Source organism: Macaca thibetana, chromosome 4 (genome assembly GCF_024542745.1).
Source record: "Macaca thibetana thibetana isolate TM-01 chromosome 4, ASM2454274v1, whole genome shotgun sequence".
NCBI classification, from domain to species: domain Eukaryota; kingdom Metazoa; phylum Chordata; class Mammalia; order Primates; family Cercopithecidae; genus Macaca; species Macaca thibetana.
In genome coordinates, this window is record NC_065581.1 from 121387423 (window position 1) to 121405719 (window position 18297).

The 18297-nt window shown below is 39.4% G+C and overlaps 2 protein-coding genes across 8 annotated transcripts in view; both read right to left on the reverse strand.

The window, feature by feature from the left end:
• Positions 1–18297, reverse strand: part of LTV1 (LTV1 ribosome biogenesis factor) — a 387175-nt gene that overhangs the window by 156257 nt on the left and 212621 nt on the right. The window lies entirely within an intron of this gene.
• The window catches only part of PHACTR2 (phosphatase and actin regulator 2), a 229881-nt gene that overhangs the window by 122629 nt on the left and 88955 nt on the right, over positions 1–18297 (reverse strand). For all 7 annotated transcript variants that reach the window (XM_050787367.1, XM_050787371.1, XM_050787368.1 and 4 more), the window contains exon 2: positions 2996–3163. In XM_050787367.1, coding sequence (XP_050643324.1) covers positions 2996–3163 — 168 coding nt within the window. The remainder of the gene's footprint in view (positions 1–2995; positions 3164–18297) is intronic.

The window sequence follows — 18297 nt, forward strand, 5'->3', positions numbered from 1 at the left end:
TGAATGAAAATAAGAGAATGACACTAAATTTAATGGTTAGGAGACTTGGAGTAACCTCGGTGAATACAGAACACAGAGACAGATTGCAGTGGGAAAAGGAATGAGAACGTGGGAAGAAAGTAGAGGCAGCAGAAATAGGTTAGATTTTCAGTAAGTTTGGTCTTGATGGTAATACACTATGAGAAGTTAGAGGAACAACTGTGTTTATTTAGACAGGGCGTTTGTCCTCTTACCTTTGGGGAGATATAAGCATATATAAAAATCCAAAGGAAGGATGTTTATATCCTCACCTCCCACCAAATCAAATCAAATCAAATCAAATCAAAATGGGAAAAAATGATTATGTAGGGGAAAAAAAAGGTGTAAGTGCCATTTTGAGTTCTAAATATAGGGAAGGGATAGAAGAACCTAGAGCTTAGCTGGGACCTCTCATGCAGGAGAAGAAAAGCAATGAAGAGGGGTATCTGGGGGAAGTGGATGGAAAAGAGGCCTGTTCTCCTGTCCTAGAATCTAAGAGCCAGACACTGAACAGCCTAAATCAGAGTCGAAGATATTGGAAACTTTCTGCTTTAAAACAAGGCTAAAGAACTGGAAGCTGGGGCATAAGCCCAGCCTGCCTTATAGGGCATGATGTCCTTTGGACATAGAATGAACATTCCAAAATACAACTGACTCAAGGACCACCAAGATAGGCTACGAATGGGACACTTCTTACCTCCAGTTACAACAGTAAACATGTCATTACAATGCATTAATAAATTAGTGTTCCATCCTGTCTACTACCAATTAAGAACTCCTATAACAGAAACCCATTCTAGGAAAAGTGGTATTTATCACTGTGCGGCAGAACACAATAAGGTTCATATCCATGTGAATACCAACCCAGGAGTTTAAGAGAAGGACAAACATAGAAGACTTACTTTTCTTGGAAGAAATGAACTTTCTTTTTTATCTCAAGATATGGTGGGTCTTGCCTAAGGTGTACTTCATTGATTATCAGACAGCCAACAGCCCTGATCATATCCAAACAGCTCGATTCCACTGCTTGAGATAATTTTTTAAAGAAGAAAATAACTTTCTCTTGGTTATATCCAAATACTAGTTTTGTGCAAAAGTAATTGCAGTTTTTTGCCACTAAAAGTAATGGCAAAAATCACAATTACTTTTGTACCAACTGAATATATCTGTTTTCCTCTAGATATGACATCTTTCTCCAATGTGAAAAAAAAAAAACTAATATACGATACACCGTTTTGTAACTTATGTTCGTTTTCGTACCTTACATCTGGAGCCCTGCTCCCATCTTGGGTAGTCTTGGTAATGTGAAGAGCCAGATTCTCCCAATGCTTAAGCACATGTGAGAGGGAGGCACTTGAAGAAGGCCAGTGAGGTTTCTTCCATGACAAAAAAACAGGAGAACAAGATGCCCAGCCAGGGACTGGAAGGAGTCAAAGGTGTAAGGGTGTCTCTGGGGACCAATAACAGAATCTAGAACTGAAGCACCTCTGAGTTCAGCACATTCAACTCCCTGATTGTGCAGGTGAGAAAACTGAGGCTGATCGCCCCTGTTCAAAGTCACCCAGCCAGGTGTCCTCACACAGCACAGCACCCTGTCCCTCACCTCTCACCACCTCCTAACCCAGAAAGCCACTTAGGTACTGAAGAGCACCCAATAACCAAACCAGCATTATTTTCCCCAAGCCAAGTTTTTCTTCTTTCTCTATCTTCTTATTACAGAAATTTTCCAATATCTATAAGCAGAGAAATGAGAATAATAACCACCATGGACCCACTGCCCAGCTTAAACAACCCATTGCCAGTCTTCCTTTATCTTAAGCTTACCTACCTCACCCTCCTCCAGGATTATTTTGAAGCAAATTCCAGGTAGCTTATCATTATTTCTTGTTAAATATAAAATGCTCAAACAAACTATATAGCTGCAAATGCATCCGAAACAATTTTCTTTGGGGAGCTTTGATGCTCCTATTCCATATCCTTGCATTGTGTGTGGTATTTTTAATTTCATTTCACAGCTCTAGAACAAAACCCTAGCTCTTATCTTAGTACAGACCAATAAGATACACTCTGTGTCCCTGTACATCCACTAACAATATTAGACTGTGTACAACGAGGAATTCTGATGAAGGCATTGCCTTGGACAGTAAGCATGAGGAACGTTGAACTTACTAAACACTTTTCTATAATAGACACAGTACACTCACACTGGCACTTGTTTAAATTGGGCTGAATTCTGGCCTGAGATTTAAAGCCAACTTCGTCCATGAGTCGATATGAAAGGCACTAAGCAACGTAACTCCTTAAGGTTTAACAAATCTACAAACTAAATTAACAACCAAACATTTTCACACCAATAGGGTTATGCCTCTACTCTCTTAAGACAGAGACCATTTATTTGTCCTAAGGATATGATAGAAATCTAAAATCAAATATAACAAAATTTTTCTTTCATATAGCCACTTAATCTTTCCTAAAGAATAAATATATCAAAAAAGACATTTTTTAAAAAAGTTTTAATTAATGAACAAGACTGTACTACTAGTTAAATAATGTTACATGTATAGTACTATAGTCTACTAGTTAAATATGTATATATTAATATAAATAGTACAGTCTAACTAGTTAAATATATATGTAACATCATGTGTATATAAAAATGGATAGCTGCCATCATAATGTTGATGAATAGCATTTCCACTTATCATTTTCTACTATTTCACTCCCTTGCCTCACCCATCCATTTTTTATATAAATTTACAAATATATATTTTTAAATGAGAATATATTAGAAAGTTAAGGTCAGTACAAAAAGAAGGCAAATCAGAACTCTTAAGTTGTTTCATCCATAAAATAAAGAATTCATTTCAAATATGGATTAAATTTTTTCTGGGAAAAAACACACTGTAATACATAATTTTCTACCTTTTAAACCATTTTACGATTTATCCCATCTTCTAACAAGTTATGATACTCATACCTGCTGAGGTTTCTCTAAATTTGTCGCTGGTCTTCTTTTTCCTCCATTTCCAAGGCTTAAAGATTTTACCAATGGTGGATAGTTTCCCCTTTCTCTTGAAGGGAGGTGTTTGGGAACCTGCTGTGGGGCCATCTGAGTTTGCTATAGAAGCTTTGTCCAGTCCATCAACTGTATAAAGAAAGATATAGACAGAGAAAGGTTGTAAAAAAGGTTTTAATAAAACAACATCATCGATTGGTTCCTGGGCTGTTAACGGTAAGCACATCCACTCTAATTGGAATCTCACATAAAGTTTACTTGTCCCATTTCACAGCTGGTAGGACTTCCCTCATATCAATCAGTAAACCAGTCAATCAGAAATTACAGCCAACTTAGAAAATCATTCTGGGGAAACAGACTAGAAACAAGAGACTTACATTATAGATGGGGCCAAATGAGTGTCTGCAACACAGCTAAATCCATCTGCAACAACCCTATCAATATTTTGTACAGGAATAGAGTATTCTAAGTATTTCTGAAACAGGATGTTCCTCCAGAGACTAGTTTGACATTCTCAGTAATGAATATTACAGTTATGGTGTAGTTAAAATCATGGTTTCTCTTTCACAAAATAAAATTTGGTGCCAGGAAGCTAAATTCTATTTTTACAATGCTAAAACTATCTTTTGCTTTTATTACAAAAAAGGTTTTGAGCTTCAAAGAAACTGATAACTACACTAACCACAAGAAATATGTGGAAAATTTGGGTACTGTGTGTGATAAAAACATGCTTTTGTATGTCTTCACTATTTTATTTATCAGAAGAAATGCACAAAATCTTAAGTTGCCTTGCTTGCACTGTGTTCTAGGCTGATGGAAGATAGCAATGACTTATGTTACACCAACTATCAAATTTTAATGGCAAAGAACTGGAAGCAGGCCAGAATGGATGAACTATAATATTATTCCATCAATAAAATAGCACTTGAAATTATGGCAAAAAAAAAAAAAAGGAAAAATCAAAACAGTAGTTTCTTCTTGGAGGCGGAAATTACCTGAGAAGAAACTTGAGGGAACATATAGGGGTGATGGAAATTATCTCAGCAATGGTTGGATGACCCAAAACTCATTAAATGGAATTTACAATTTCTTGCATTTCACTTTATGTAAAATTTACCTTTAAAAAAGCATAAATAGACAGTGAAGTCTAATTAATGACATGTATGCTGAAGTGTTTAGAGGTGAAGTGTACTGATGTCCATCAAAAATAATAAATGGATAGATAGATGGAATAGGCAGATGGATAAAAGCACAATAAAGTAAAATAGAGCAAAATGTTAAGTGTTGAATCCAGCTGGTAGATATGTATATGGGGCATGATACCAATTCTTTTATCTTCTCTGTATTTTTAAAACTTTCTTAATATAATATTGGTAATAATAAAACAAATAAAAACAAAAATTGAACAGCAAGGACTTCTGCTTCCAAGAAGATAAAACAGACTTACTTTTTCTTTTTGAGACAGAGTCTTGCTCTGTCGCCCAAGCTGGAGTGCAGTGGCGTGATCTCAGTTCACTGCAACCACCGCCTCCCGTGTTCAAGCAATTCTCCTGCCTCAGCCTCCCGAGCAGCTGGGACTGACTACAGGTGCATGCCACCACGCCCGGCTAATTTTTGTATTTTTAGTAGAAACGGTGTTTCACCATATTGGTCAGGCTGGTCTCGAACTCCTGACCTCAAGTGATCCACCCATCTCAGCCTCCCAAAGTGCTGGGATTATAGGCCTGAGCCACCACACCCAGCCCAAACTTACTTTTTCTTATTCCTCTGGCTAAATAAAACTTAAAACACACACACACACACACACACACACACACACACACGGATGTTACATATAAATGTAAGAAAATTCTGTAAGGCCAAGAGAAGGTAGACAAGCCTGGGACCTCAGAACCCAAGAAACAACAAGGTGGTGAGATTCCTGGGTTTTCTTTTTGCCTCAAATATCCCAGACTCATAGCTGAAGTCGTCAGAAACCTCTAAAGGCCAACAAGCATGGAAGCCAGCAACCCAGAAACACCAATGGGCACAGACCACAAGCATGTTCACTCTCTAGCCACATAACCAGGAAAGGGGCAGAGTAGCAAAATAAGAAACTTTTAGACAATAACTGCTCTACTACAGCCAAGCACCATGGAAGAACCTGTGACCATGCATGCTAGCAAAGGCTGAATGGAGTTACTAGATTTCCACCCTCATGCGGCTCTGAAAAAGAGCCCTAATATCCCCACTAGTGTGGTGTCAGAGAAGACCAAGCAGGAAACTAGCACCTTTATGCCTGGCGGCTGATAATGAAGCATCTTCCACAGTGTCAGTGGAGACCATGTAGGAAGCCCTGACATCCATCCCTTCCCAGCAATAACTGGGTATCTCTCCCCTCCCCCCAAAACAGAGGTGGTCAAATCATTGCACACTAGGAACAAGACCACTCCAACTGTGATATCAAGGGAGATCACATGGGGATCCGGAAATTCTACCTGTGCCCAACACTAACAAGGACACCCCACACACATACATAGTGTGTCAACAGAGGACAAGTGGAGAACTGGGATTTTTTACCTCCAGTAGGGGTGACAAGGTGGCACCCACTGCTTCCCCTGCTATAGAGGTGTCAGACAATGCCAATTAAAACAGAAGGTTTCAAACAAGATCTAGAGTCACATAACATAATACAAAAATGTCCAAGTTTCCATCAAAAATCACTTGACACACTAAGAACCAGGAAAATCTCAAACTGAATGAAAAAAGACAATCAATAGACATCAATTCCTAAATCCTTATGAGTTCTCCTTCCAAACAAATAGGAATAACTCCTGTTCCTCCCACTAGTGAAGTCTACTGTAATTTCAGGTACTATCTGGGCAGAGATGGGCAGACACTGCGCATTGCTAGGGAAAATTGGAGATTCAAGTCCTGCGCTGACTGATTCTTCTGAAAGTGGTTCCTAACCCTACTTTCAGCCATAGCACAACAGATAGAGATACAGGAGACAGACTGATTTTGAAGCTAATTCAGAATAAAGGAGCAAAATATTTATTACTTCAATTCTACTCCTGTCCAACTTCCCTCCTTGAACCAGAGTGCAAACCCAGAGGGGAACTGAGAGTATGGTTTTACTTCTTCATGAAGACTTTCCGCTGAACTCTCATGTAAGGGCTTAACTTTGAACAACTTAAATGTTGTAAAATATAAAAGGGCTGATTATTATGAACATAGGAAACGAAAGTTTCCATCTCAAATTCATCTCTGTGGTTACCTGTCTAGTTTTCATTTTCTTACAATATAGTGGGATCTTTCTCTCCCAACCCACATATCCAGTTCCCTGATGCTCCACAAAAATTCTACTTTCTCTCTGAAGCAATTAAGAACAGCCTATTTTTCCCCTATCATAAACCACACTTGCAATTAGAAACCATATGTTGGCACAGGTGGCCAATGTGCCATTGTACTTCTCTTAAATCATGAATGTGAGGACCACTGTCACCCGCTTTTGAGTAGCATGGGAAGAATATTAACTCTCTTCTTTAGATACGCAGGACACTGGCATTGCTATGATATTTCTGTAATTTTGCTTGTGGATCAGTTTTCCATTAAAATCCATTTGAAACTTTCCATAAATTATTTCACAGTAAGTCTGGTGAATTTTGCATTTATATGCAGATAAAAACAAATTGCCAGGTAAATCCCAGATGAAAGGTAAAATTTCCTGATTGCTTTCAATGTTAATTTTGGTCCACTTTTATGTTACTAAGAGTAACTTGTCATTCATCAGAACTTACCTTTTCACACTTGAGTTCTACATTTTAAAACACAGCATATTTTGAAATACATTCATTAGCTAATCAAATGTAGACACTTTAAATGACACAGCTCAGTCTATCTTCCCACTGAAACGAGCCCACACCTAACAGAATTTCCCTGCACCACCAATTGCTAAGAAATCAGAAAATACATACAGGTTTTATTTTTTATTTAAACAGAAATGTATCAATTAGGCAGTCCCAGCACAAATGTGACCATATAAGCCAAAAATAAACGAGGCTAGATAATTATCATATTGATAGGGTTTAGATATGAATCCCCACCCAAATCTCATGTCAAATTGTAATCCTCAGTGTTGGAGGTGGAGCCTGGTGGGAGGTATGGATCATGGCGGCAGAGTTCTCACGAATTGTTTAGCACCGTCCCCTCTTGATACTGTATAGTGGGTGAGATCACATGAATTCCAGTTGTTTAAAAGTGTGTAGCACCTCTCTCTCTCTCTTCCTCCTGCTCCAGCCATATAAGACATGCCTGCTTCCCCTTCACTCGGTGCCATGATTGTAAGTTTCCTGAGACTTTTCCAGAAGCTAAGCAGAAGCTAGCCTGCAGAACTATGAGCCAATTAAACCTCTTTTCTACATAAATTACCCAGTCTCTGGTATTTCTTTACAGCAGTGCGAGAACAGACTAATACACATATGAAATAAATTGTAGGTTTGAATAGTCTTCCCTTTGAGATTTGATAAATAAATGATAGGGATTCTTAGAAAAATTGAATCTACTTAATAGAGTTCATTGTATGTTTATACTATTTAATGGTTATGATATTTTTGATATCAATTTTTCCCCACACATAATTATTTCAGGCACTGAGAAATTGAGACAGATGTGGCATAGTATTACGACTCACAATGTTGTAGCTGAAAGACCACTTAGAAAAGAATCTCCGTAAAAGAACTCCTGGTACTAATTTCGTACAAACTGACAGCCGCCCTGCAGAAAACAAGTAGGTGGTAAAAAACATGGTCTCAACTTTTCTCCAAATATTCTTAAATATCTGAAGGTTGATGAGAATGCATTTTTGAAGCCCAATTGTAGCAAAAATAACTAGGAGAAATCGTGTGTGGTAAATAATGCTTTGATAACACTCTGCTGTGTATGCTTTAAGAAAGTTAAAAAAAAAAACCAAGCATATCAAACTTTATTTACTTAAAATATAGTTTCCAGGCTTTGTTATTTTTTGTGCTTTGTTATGTTTTTACAATATTAAGATTATCTGTGTATATTTTTATTTCTATTACAGTTTTCATATTTCTATTATAATTCTGTCACTTTCCCCTTTAAAACCCACAGAACATATGGCAAAGAAAAATCAGAAGAGTGCTTAGGGAAGATTTAACTTCATTGCCTACATTTACATGAGGTCTCTTTCTCTCTCTCAAGTCTCAATAACTTAAGATATATTGCTATCATTAAACAAGGGCGAATGTACAACATCTGGGCACAGAAGCAACCCACTATTGGTTAGGGTGAACTGATGGTATAAGCCATCACAGATGAGCTCGGATCACGGTTTCTAAGGCAGTCAAGTGGCTATCCTTGCCTTCCTTTGTCTAAAGGAGTTCCTTACTCTCTTATTAATCAGAGTTTACAGTGGGTTGGGTCAAATCTCTTCCTTTTAAGGGTAAAATAAATGGCAAGTGGAGAAGAAGAGAAAATGAACAGAAGAATCAAAATGTGTGGCATCACACGGGGTGCAGGTAAAAAATTCTGAGACTGCTGAACATGTATATTGAGATCAAACAAGGAAGTACAAGAATGGCAGATGGTGGAAGCCAGGTTTCTCACTACTGGAGAGAGAGGTTACAGACAAGCAACTGGAGAGGGAGGTTACAGATAAGCGAGAGAGTAAAGCTAGAATGATCCATGCAGCCCTGATTACAGTTGGAGACATCTGCATGAACCCACGCTTGGCCAGGTAGACAGATAGATAAGTAAATGAATTATAGACATGTATATATGCATGGGTTTACTTACACACATGTATTTGCTAGCTCTGTCCTCTCAGAAGGCCTAGAAGTAATAACTCCCCAGTAGCAAAGAGCACGTCCAGCACGTAGATCTTGGTTTCTAATAGCATTCTCCAATAGACAGACACCACCCTCCTTACAGAAAAGGCTGCTTCTAGAGCTGGGGCATGGAAAACACTAGATGAGCCCTGCAACATCTTGTAGTCCCAGAAAGTGCTCAAAAAGCAAACTGATGGGAGGGGGTAGGTTAAAGGGATACAGGAGCCCACTCAAACGTTTCCAAAGGCCAAAGTTGGAATAATCTCAGCAACAAAGAAAAAATATAGTATTAGATTATAACCCAAAGTATAAAATAAACATCCACAAATCCATACTCATATAGATAAATATTGAATGAATAAATGAATGTGGGAGAAGAGATAAATCCTTACAGAATTCCAAAGAATTTATATACATAACCCTCTCTCAAGAAAGTGGAGCTTAACTCCTGACTGCTTAAATGTGGGCTATCCATAGTGACTTCCTTCCAAAGAGAGGAGAAAGGAGTGGCTTTATGGTGAAGATGCTGACAAACAGGACCTTAGCCAGGGAGCGAGGTTCACATCATCAGTGATAAGTTGTGCTGACAGTATGTACTCTTGATATGATATAAGGAGAATGGTACTTCAAAACCCACAATGCTGTAGTAACTACAAGGAAAACATCAGGCAAAACTAAATTGAGAAATATTTCTAAAATACCTGACCAGTACATCTCAAACCTTTCAAGGTCTGGCCAGGCATGGTGGGTCACGCCTGTAATCCCAGCAGTTTGGAAGGCTGAGGTGGGCAGATCACGCGAGGTCAGGAGTTCGAGACCAGCCTGGGCAACATGGTGAAACTCCACCTCTACTAAAAATACAAAAATTAGCCAGGCTTGGTAGCAGGCGCTTGGGAGGCTGAGGCAGGAGAAAAGCCTGAACCCAGCAAGTGGAGGCTGCAGTGAGCCGAGATCACGCCACTTTATTCCAGCCTGGGCTACAAAGCAAGACTCATCTCAAAAACAAAACAAGTCTGGGTGCGGTGGCTCACGCCTATAATCCCAGCACTTTGGGAGGCCGAGGCAGGCAGATCACAAGGTCAGGAGATCGAGACCATCCTGGCTAACATGGTGAAACCCCATCTCTACTAAAAATACAAAAAATTATCCGGGCATGGTGGTGCGTGCATGTAGTCCCAGCTACTGGGGAGGCTGAGGCAGGAGAATCACTTGAACCCAGGATGCAGAGGTTGCAGTGAGCTGAGATTGTGCCACTGCACTCCAGCCTGGGCAACAGAGCGAGACACCATCTAAAAGACAAAAACCAAAACAAAACTATCAAGGTCATTCAAAACAAGGAAGGTCTGAGAAACTGTCAGACCAGAGGAGCCTAAGGAGACACCACTGCTACATGTAACATGGCATCCTGAATGCATCCTGGAACAAAAAAAGATGACATTAGGGGAAAACTACTGAAATCCTAATAAACTGTGGAGTTTAGTTAACAGGAATAATATCAGTGTTTGTTCCTCGGTTGTAACAAATGTATCATGCTGATATAAGATCTCTCTGTATCATTTTTTCAGCTTTTCTGCAAATCTAAAACTATTCCAAAATGAAGTTTATATTTTAAAATGTGGCATTCGCTATCATGGAGGTAAATGAGGATCAAAATTTTTTCTTAGGAGTGAGGAAGTTGGCTTGAAGGGGCCTCGGTGCCTACTGTCTTTTACTGACAGTAAAGATTTCAGCTGAAAGGAGTTTTGGAAAGTAAAATGCTTCAGACTTGACCATCTTTCTCTTCAAAATTCTCCCTTTACTAATACTTCCATTCCCAGTATTCTATAAGTAAGAGAACATTTAAATTGCTGTTTCAACATTTTTTAGCACATAATGGATCCAGATAAGATAAGCAGTATTCAACATCTTGCAAAATGGTAGACAATAGGGCCAGCTCCAGCACGCATCAGGAGGTATTCAACAACAGTCACTGTGTAACCACACAGAGAGAAGAGATTCCAAACATCCCTCCACCACACAAACACACACACACACACACACACACACCCACCCACCCACCCATGATGGACTTTATCATGAAGTGAACAAATCAAGGCTGGCTGATCTTTTAAAGTAATGCCAAGAAAAATTTTCTCATTATCAGTACTATGTTCATCAGAGACATATGACACATATTTATGGGAAAAAATTAAAACAAATTTATAGTCATGTCCTTCAACATGTGAAAGGGTTAAATGTAAAAATTTTAAAGGAACTATCCAAATATCTAAATAATCTAAAAATTTTAGATTATTTTTGAACTTTCTATATATAAACGTATTCCGTCACTTAAAAATCTGAAAACAATAGAATTTTAGAGTTAGAAAAGATCTTGGCTCAGAAGAAAATTGCTTTTCATCAGCTGATGGTTCCTTTAAAAATAATCAGCATTAAGGTAATAATCATGGCTAAAGTATTTTAAAAATTATTTAGCCATCATCTTTTTAAATCCCCAAGAGTAAAAGAACAGAATGTAAGGAAGAAATTAAATTTAAAGAAAAAGAATAGAATATGAAAACATTACCGTATTAGAGTGTATTGAAAGGATTTTAGTAGCCCTGGAGGAAGATTGCTCATAACCCTGCTATTCATACTTGCCTCCCAATTTGCCAATTTCCTTTCCCCCATCACTTGAAAGAAGGTACAAATTTATCTAAAGGGAGTTGGGATAAGACCAGTAGTTCCCACTGTCATTAAAATTAATACTATGGAGATTTTCCAAAAAGATTTTTTCGAGGCATACAGTCAGAACGTAAATGATATTGCACTTACAATCCCATTCAGACCAAATATCAATCATTTCAAAGCCCCAGAGGCCGGGCGCGGTGGCTCAAGCCTGTAATCCCAGCACTTTGGGAGGCCGAGACGGGCGGATCACGAGGTCAGGAGATCGAGACCATCCTGGCTAACAGGGTGAAACCCCGTCTCTACTAAAAAATACAAAAAGCTAGCCGGGCGACGTGGCGGGCGCCTGTAGTCCCAGCTACTCGGGAGGCTGAGGCAGGAGAATGGCGTAAACCCGGGAGGCGGAGCTTGCAGTGAGCTGAGATCTGGCCACTGCACTCCAGCCCGGGGACAGAGCGAGACTCCGTCTCAAAAAAAAAAAAAAAAAAAAAAAGCCCCAGAAAGCCTCCTTATGCTTCTTCCAAATCAATAGCAACCCTCTCACCTCTATTCCCCCAGATAACCACTATTTTGACTTCCAGCAGCATTGATTTGTATTATCTGTTCCTTTTTTTTTTTTTTTTTTTTTTTTTTGTAATTTTTTGTAGAGATAGGATTTTACCATGTTGCCCACGCTGGTCTCAAACTCCTGGATTCAATTGATCCACCTGCCTGGGCTTCCCAAAGTGCTGGGATTACAGGTGTGAGCCGCTGTGCCTGGCCTGTTTTACCTGTTCTTGAACTTCAATTTAGTGTATCACACAATATGATCTTTTGTATTTCTTTCACTGAATGTCTGTGAAATTCATCTGTGGAACTTTTTTCCCTTACTTCGTTTCTGGGAAAGCGAATCTACTTCTCTACCATCTTTTGATGTTGCCCCGAAGCCATGATAAACTAGAATTTCACCGAAGCAAGATAAAAGGTAGAGATGTAGTTTATTTTCTGTTAAAAAAAAAAAAAAAAGATGTATATCTATTCTTACAATGCATATTAGAGCACTCAGCAGAGCTCTGAGCAATGTAATTTATAAAAGCACTGGGCTACAGTGTTATCCACCATGGGACAACAATCATGTTTAGTACTTTCATATTATCCTATATATTAAAGCCCTATATATAAGGAAACTGGGAGCCAGGAAGGCTATCTGGGTTCCCAAATTGTTAACTAGTGACAGAGATAAGAGTCTAGGTCACCTGATTCCTGATCCAGGCTTATTTCCCACTCTACCAGGCTGTCTCCATTGGCATATGATAGCTAAACTCATGGTGAACCAGCAACATTCCTAGTAGCTCTAAAATAGCAGTAAGACCATTTGTAAAAAACAAAAAAGCAGGCCGGCACCGTGGCTCATGCCTGTAATCCCAGCACTTTGGGAGGACGAGGCGGGTGGATCACGAGGTCAGGAGATCGAGACCATCGAGACCATCCTGGCCAACATGGTGAAACCCCATCTCTACTAAAAATACAAAAAATTAGCTAGGTGTGGTGGTGTGCACCTGTAGTCCTAGCTACGCGGGAGGCTGAGGCAGGAGGATCACTTGAACCTGGGAGGTAGAGGTTGCAGTGAGCCAAGATCATGCCACTGCATTCCTGTCTCAAAAAAAAACAAAAAAAAAAAAACAAAAAAAAGCAAAGAAGACATTGCACAATCAGGACAAGCAATAAATCTATGTTATTGTTCTGGGTTTTGACCACCCAACTGGGATGGTGAACTGTAAGCCAAGAAGAGAGCTGGAGCCTAGTTCTAACTCTGTCACTTAATCAGCCCTGTGACCTTGAACAAGGACCCCAATTTTTCATGGCTGAAATTAGGAGACTAGGTTAAATGATCTCTAGGCTCCTTTCCAACTTTAAAAATTCTGACTTCATATTGCTTTGTGCTGAGTTTATCAGTCTTGTAGGTCACATTAAGACCTATTCTAGTACTTGATATTTTATTATGCTAAAAAAAGGACCAGTTCTCAGTGCCTTATAAATACTGCCTCTTTCATCATTACTACAACCCTGCGAAGTAGTTGCTATTAGTATTCCCATTTTATAGATGAGGAAATTGAGGCTGAGAGAGACCAAGCAATGAGCAAGATCCCACAGCTGGTAAGCAGGATTTAAACTCAGGCAGTTTACCTCCCAAGTATTCCTTGTACAAAAATGGGGAGGAAGGTAGTGGGTGGGAGTGGATTTCTATTTTAAGAGAAGGCAAGAGATAAACCCTAATGAGTAGTAACTCAATTCAACTCCTAACAACTTATTGGGCTAATCCAAGGAGTTAGGGCAGGTACTGTTTTGCTGTCTACAACAATGCCCAGTGTCGTCATGGTTAATTTCACGCTGGCGGCATGCAGAGTGTACTCTATATCTTATACTGACTAAAGTAATTTGATTGCACAGAATCCTTATTTATCATAATATTAATTTTAGAAGTTTGATACTATCAATTTTTAAACTTGTTTTTTTAACAGAGGCAGACATTATTTTTAAACTCCCAGAGGGAAAAGCTACTAAGGACTTCCATCTGCCTGCAAGCACTGACAGAGAATTCCAGAGTTTAAACTTGTGGCCAACAGGCCTGCTGAACGAATATGTTTGTGCAGCTGCGTGACATCCTGATTCACTGACATGAACAATATCCCCTAGACTTGCTACAGGATATTTAACAGATTAAATAAAGTCGCTCTTATTTGGGGTTTACAGAAATGCTGATTGAGTAGGCAAAGGGCCACTTTGCTAATGGAAAATCAATTTTAATGTAAATAAAAGCATTTTACATTTTGAATGCCACCGTTATCGCTACAAGGGAAGGGGTTGTCTCTATGAACAGATAGGATGACTGCTTAGGAATAGCAAGATGTTTGCTACAGAGAGGAAAAATGTGACAGGAATCAACCAACAACCTATCTTGTTCTCGGTAGATGTTAGTCATATACAACAACTCCCAGAGTGTGGAGTGGAGCAGGTCATGGTGTGTAGAGTGTGTGCTGTGTTTGTGAAAAGGAAGAAAAAGCTGATATGCCCCCAACGGACAATCTGCCAAGTGAGAAAATTTCACCTCATCCATGTTAGGATAATGATCACCCTGTTCATACTGGGAATGTGCATGGGGACAGACCTTTAGGGGAGAAGCTGGCAGACCTTATATATAAATTGTAAAATAAAATCTGTTGAAATACCACACTTCTCCTCTCGTCCCCCCTCCCCACTGCCTCCAACCAATGGAGTCTCGTTCTGTCACCCAGGTTGGAGTGCAGTGGTAAGATCTCAGCTCACTGCAACCTCCAGCTCCCAGGTTCAAGTGATTCTCCTACCTCAGCCTCCCAAGTAGCTGGGATTACAGGTGCATGCCACCACGCCTTGCTAATTTTTGTATTTTTAGTAGAGACAGGGTTTCAGCATGTTGGTCAGGCCAGTCTCAAACTCCTAAGCTAGAGTGATCCGCACACCTCAGCCTCCCAAAGTGTTTGTTTTACAGGCGTGAACCACCACACCTGGCTGAAATATCCCAGTTTTTAAGTAAGGGGCTAAATTTTGTTTCAGACAAAATTATGAAAAAATTCCCACAGAGGATGAATGTAACAGAAATATTATTAAAATAACACATTAAATCTAGACCAATATCTTTAAGTCAAAAGGCTGGTGGATAAATAAAAGCCCAGAGAATATACATATACATATAATGTAACTAATGTACTCTCTATGTCCAAGAGCCTCCTGGCAGTCATACAAAGTCCCCAAGGCTGGTATCTGTGGAGAGACGGTGGCCACATGTAGCATCCTGGACAATCTCCCCAAGGCAGACATGAAACCTGCAGGCATATACTGTGGAAAACAGAATGCTGGGAGATAGATCCCATGGAGAAGAATTTATGTCAATTAGTCATACGGAGTCCCCAAGGCTCCCAGATTTATGTCCTTATAGCTCAGTTGAGATGACTGCAGCAACCCAGCCATCTGAACTTGGAGAGGAGTGAAAAGGGACTGGAAATGATGGATGATCTGAGGGACATTGAGGAGAAAGAAGAGAGGAGTCTGAGGAACTGCCTGGAGAAGTCGAAGAACTCCATGACCTGAACCTCTACAAGGGTATGGCGGGATGTCAAGAAGAGAGAAAATTTGGAGGAGAGACCTTCAGCTTGTGTTCAGGCACCATGAACTTCAGGTGTTGGCAGAACATTCAAGGGAAGATGTCCAACGGACAGTCAGAAATGCATTACTGGCACTCTAGCAAGAAACTGGAGTTGAAGTTATTTGGTGGAGTCTTCCAAACAAAAGCAGCTGTTGAGGACCAGGGGTAAACTCCTAGAGAATGATTACATTTAGGAGCAAGAGGGCTTTGCACAATAAAGAACCTCGAAATTCTTTAGCATTGAGAATGAACAACTAAAGAAAAAAGTTTTGTTTGCTGTTTGTTTTAAATTCATAAAGTGTGAAGGACACTCGAGCAGGCTCATGGGCTGAGGAAAAGGAGCCCTCGGTGTTGGGGTGTTGAAGACGCAAGAAAGAAGAAGGGCTGCAGAGTTGCACCAGCCAGGATATCAGACCAGCCACACGGGGACTGTATGGGGACTGAATTCCTTCAGGTCATAGCAAGATTTGGGGTGGAGTGGGAGAGTCTGAACTTCATCCAGTGAATATGAGGAAATAACCAGGAAGTCAGGAGATGACAGCACCAAAGAAACGTGAAGGAAAACTCAGCAGATGGCACCTACCTCAAATGAGGGCATGCACAAGACCAGACGCAAAAGGAGCAGGAAATAGCACGGGGGAGTTGATGCAATGTCAACGCCCCCTGTGATAGGAGAGGTGAAGGACAACAGAGCCTCCCTTAAAGAGAATTAACAGGGCAACAGTGTTGCCAAGGAGACCCAGGGTTCGGACAATCCAAGGGAGAAGAGGAAGGTGACATCTGCAAAAAATAATGAGGCTGTAGCAAAGTGTGCTCACTGTGGAATGGAGACATTCATTCACAATTTATTGAGCAGTATTATAGAGGAAGGGCTACAATGGTAAGCAAAAACAGATCAGATCTCTGCCCTTAGGAGGCTTGCAGGCTATGAGAGAGGCTGACATTAGTCAAACAACCATTCACCCAAATGTAGACCTGCAACGTGTAGTGAGTAGGAAATGTGGGGGACCCCAGGGGCTCACACAGTGGCACTGTAGCATTAGTTCCCATGGCAGACATAGCACAAAATGGCCTCCAAATTATGAGTTAAAATTCAGGGTAGAATTGTTTGAGGGCTACAGAGGTTTAGTCTAGTTTCATAGCATTGCCTAAAAGGTAGAAATATCCTATTCAAATTCAACAGGAAACCATTTAAAAGCCACTGAAAAGCAAAGGATTAACATTCCTCGGTTTGTATACCTAATTCTCTTCAGAGAGAGAAACAATTCCACTAATTGCTTTTTAAAAAAACGATTTTATAAAAATGATGCCTTTAGTGTTGATTTTATATTGTTTCTAACATAGTTATTGAGGATGCCCCACTTGTGAGATGTTCTATTTTGGTTTCTTTCTTTAAAACGACAAGTGTGTTAAACAAGCATTCCAGAGAATGAGTTGCACCAGCAGGATTTGGATAAAACACATACAGAAAGCCTCTGAATCCAATTAGGGCACCATCAAAAAACCAGCTTATTCCAAAATCTTTTTCTAATATAATTTTTATTGAGATTTTCAATACTGGTCTGAAGAAACATTGAACATGTTCTAGAATGATGGGGAAAAGCCCATAACAGAACCTCAGAAGTAGCCAATTGTAATTCACCAATGTTTTCAGAAACTGTAAAAATGATTTTTAATTGTTGTTGTTATTAAGTGAGTAGGTTAAAAAAAAGACTACCTCTCTGAGAAGTGAGGAAAAATAATAATTCTCACCACTAGATTAGCAGTCCCATGAGGACAGGGAGCAAGTTGATTTTATTCCTGGTGGTGTCCCTATACTGTACTTAGGCCACAAAAAGGTCCCTAAAAATATTTACAAAAAGAGTAAGTCATGGGAAAATGTGGGGCAATAATTTACAAGGCCTAGGCTATGATTTATTTTAGCAGGTCTTTAGATTTTTCACAGAGGAAACTGTTTCCAACAGTGCCTTCCTGTAGAATTCCAAATATTTTGAAAGATAATATAACAAACACTAATGTTTGAAACTGGGAAAATATCAGAGCCAGCAGGAAGGATGATTAACACTCATAAGAATGGTACAGACGTCGCTGCCACAGTTTTCAGGTAAGCAAACACTTAATTGCTCTTTACAAGGTAATTGAAAGACAATTCATCAAAGACAAATAATTGAAAAACAGCTGGAATAATTTATATGTGAAATTGTCTTTTAAGAAGTTTCTATTTTCACCCAGCGATGAGTGGTGAAAATTAATTTCTTCAAGAGCACTCTCTTTGTTAACATTTCCTTCTTTCTCATCTCAGATTTTTCTTCAAACTTAACCTTTTTTCTCCTAATTGGGGAAGCCAGAAAGACAATTTTGTTCCATGGCAAAGAAACGAGAAAATAAATTATCTAACTAAATTGGAACTAAATCCAAACTGCTTTTGTTTTTTCCATTCTCTTTAGGCATCACACACGAGAATCTGAATCTCTTAGAAAACAGTGGAACAATATAGAAAACTATAATACCTTTTTAATCTGAAATTAAATTATTTGATAATATAGCATTATGACAGATGTTTAGTTATGTGGCAATATTTTAGGCTTTCGATTAACTGAATATAT